General features: G+C 60.5%; 1 protein-coding gene across 1 annotated transcript in view; it reads left to right on the top strand.

Moving 5' to 3' along the window:
* Window positions 1-1304, top strand: part of MONBRDRAFT_13165 (uncharacterized protein) — a gene marked incomplete at both ends in the record, with an annotated part of 6965 nt that extends 5661 nt beyond the window's left edge. Inside the window, one exon of the mRNA XM_001751065.1 lies at window positions 755-1304. Within this exon, the coding sequence (XP_001751117.1) occupies window positions 755-1304 (550 nt within the window). The remainder of the gene's footprint in view (window positions 1-754) is intronic.
* Between the last annotated feature and the right edge of the window lie 20 nt (window positions 1305-1324).

Here is a 1324-nt window from a genome sequence, read left to right as displayed (position 1 = left end):
CCTGACCCCATGACCACCCCGCTTCGCCCTCACGCCCGCCACTCTGTCCCTACCGCCCGTGCCTCGTCTCATGTGCCCTCGACGTCCCCCGCTGCCGGTGCGACCGAGTCTTCGGCACGTGCCGTCGTGCCCGCGGCCGAGCCAGTGACCAGGACGTCAAACGGCGGCGGGGAGCAACATCCCATCATCGGAAACACTTCCAATGCTTCTCCCCGCACCCCTCGCACGCCATCCAGCCCTCGCTCCTTTGCTCAAGTTGCTGCGGCAATGCCTGCCGCCGCCACTGCCACATCTTCGGCCCCTATGACCGAGGATTTGTCAGCATCGGTGCCCTCTGAGCCAAATGGCAGCGGGGAGCAACAATCCTCGCCCGAGTCCACAGGGCAGACACATCATTCGATTCCTAACACACCATCGGATTTTTTGACCATGTCTTCGGATGAAAGCGACTCCCCTCCTCGCTCCACCGCACTCCGCGCGCCCACCCCTATCGCCCCTCCCGCGCATGATGGTGACGGTGACACAAACGGCAGTGCCACGCCTGAGCCATTGGTGCAATCACCTACACCCGCTCAAATAGTGCTGCCAGATCCATCGGGTACACAACAAACCCATTCCGATCCCTCTCCGCCCTCTGCTTCACCCCCTGCCACTACCATTTTGCCCGCTGCCATTTCACATCCTGTCGAACACAGTGAGCATGCAAACTCAGCCCCACTTGGCGAAGTCAGTGAAAGTGAAACACACAATACAGCGGGCGAACACAGTGAGAGTGAGCAAGATGTTCTTCTCAGCGATCCCGCTCCGCCCATCGCTGCCAACGTGCTGGATGCCCAGCGCAAGGTCCTGCTGAAGACATCTGGCCACAGGCAACTCCTCGCCTGCCCATTTGGGCTTTGCAAATGCAAGGGGCCCCGCCTTGACCGCAAAGCCTGGGTCAATCATGTACTACGCGAGCACCCCTACGACGAGCAAGCCACTGATCTGGTCAAGCAGGTGATGGAGGCCAAATTGGTCGCCCAGTGCAACAAGTGTCACCTCTTCTTCGAAGCTGCTGGTATCAGTCAACACCGCTCCCGATGTGGTGCCAATCTGAAGCGAGCGACCGAGGCGTTGTTTCATGCGGCTGGACACGACCTGCTTGAGATTATGCGTGGCGCTTGGCCCCAACAGTGTGTAGGGTCTCGCATCAGTGTCTGCGAGCTGCTCAAGCTCGCCCGGCATCCACTGATGCAGCGCAGCCGCTACCCATCCAACGCCACCGAGACCAAGCTGATGGCTGCCACCCTGAGCCAGCTGTATTGGTCTGCCGTCCACTCGGACA

This window comes from Monosiga brevicollis, genomic scaffold (assembly GCF_000002865.3).
Source record: "Monosiga brevicollis MX1 MONBRscaffold_131 genomic scaffold, whole genome shotgun sequence".
In the NCBI taxonomy this organism is placed as follows: Eukaryota; class Choanoflagellata; order Craspedida; family Salpingoecidae; genus Monosiga; species Monosiga brevicollis.
This window is presented reverse-complemented; position numbering and strand designations above follow the sequence as displayed.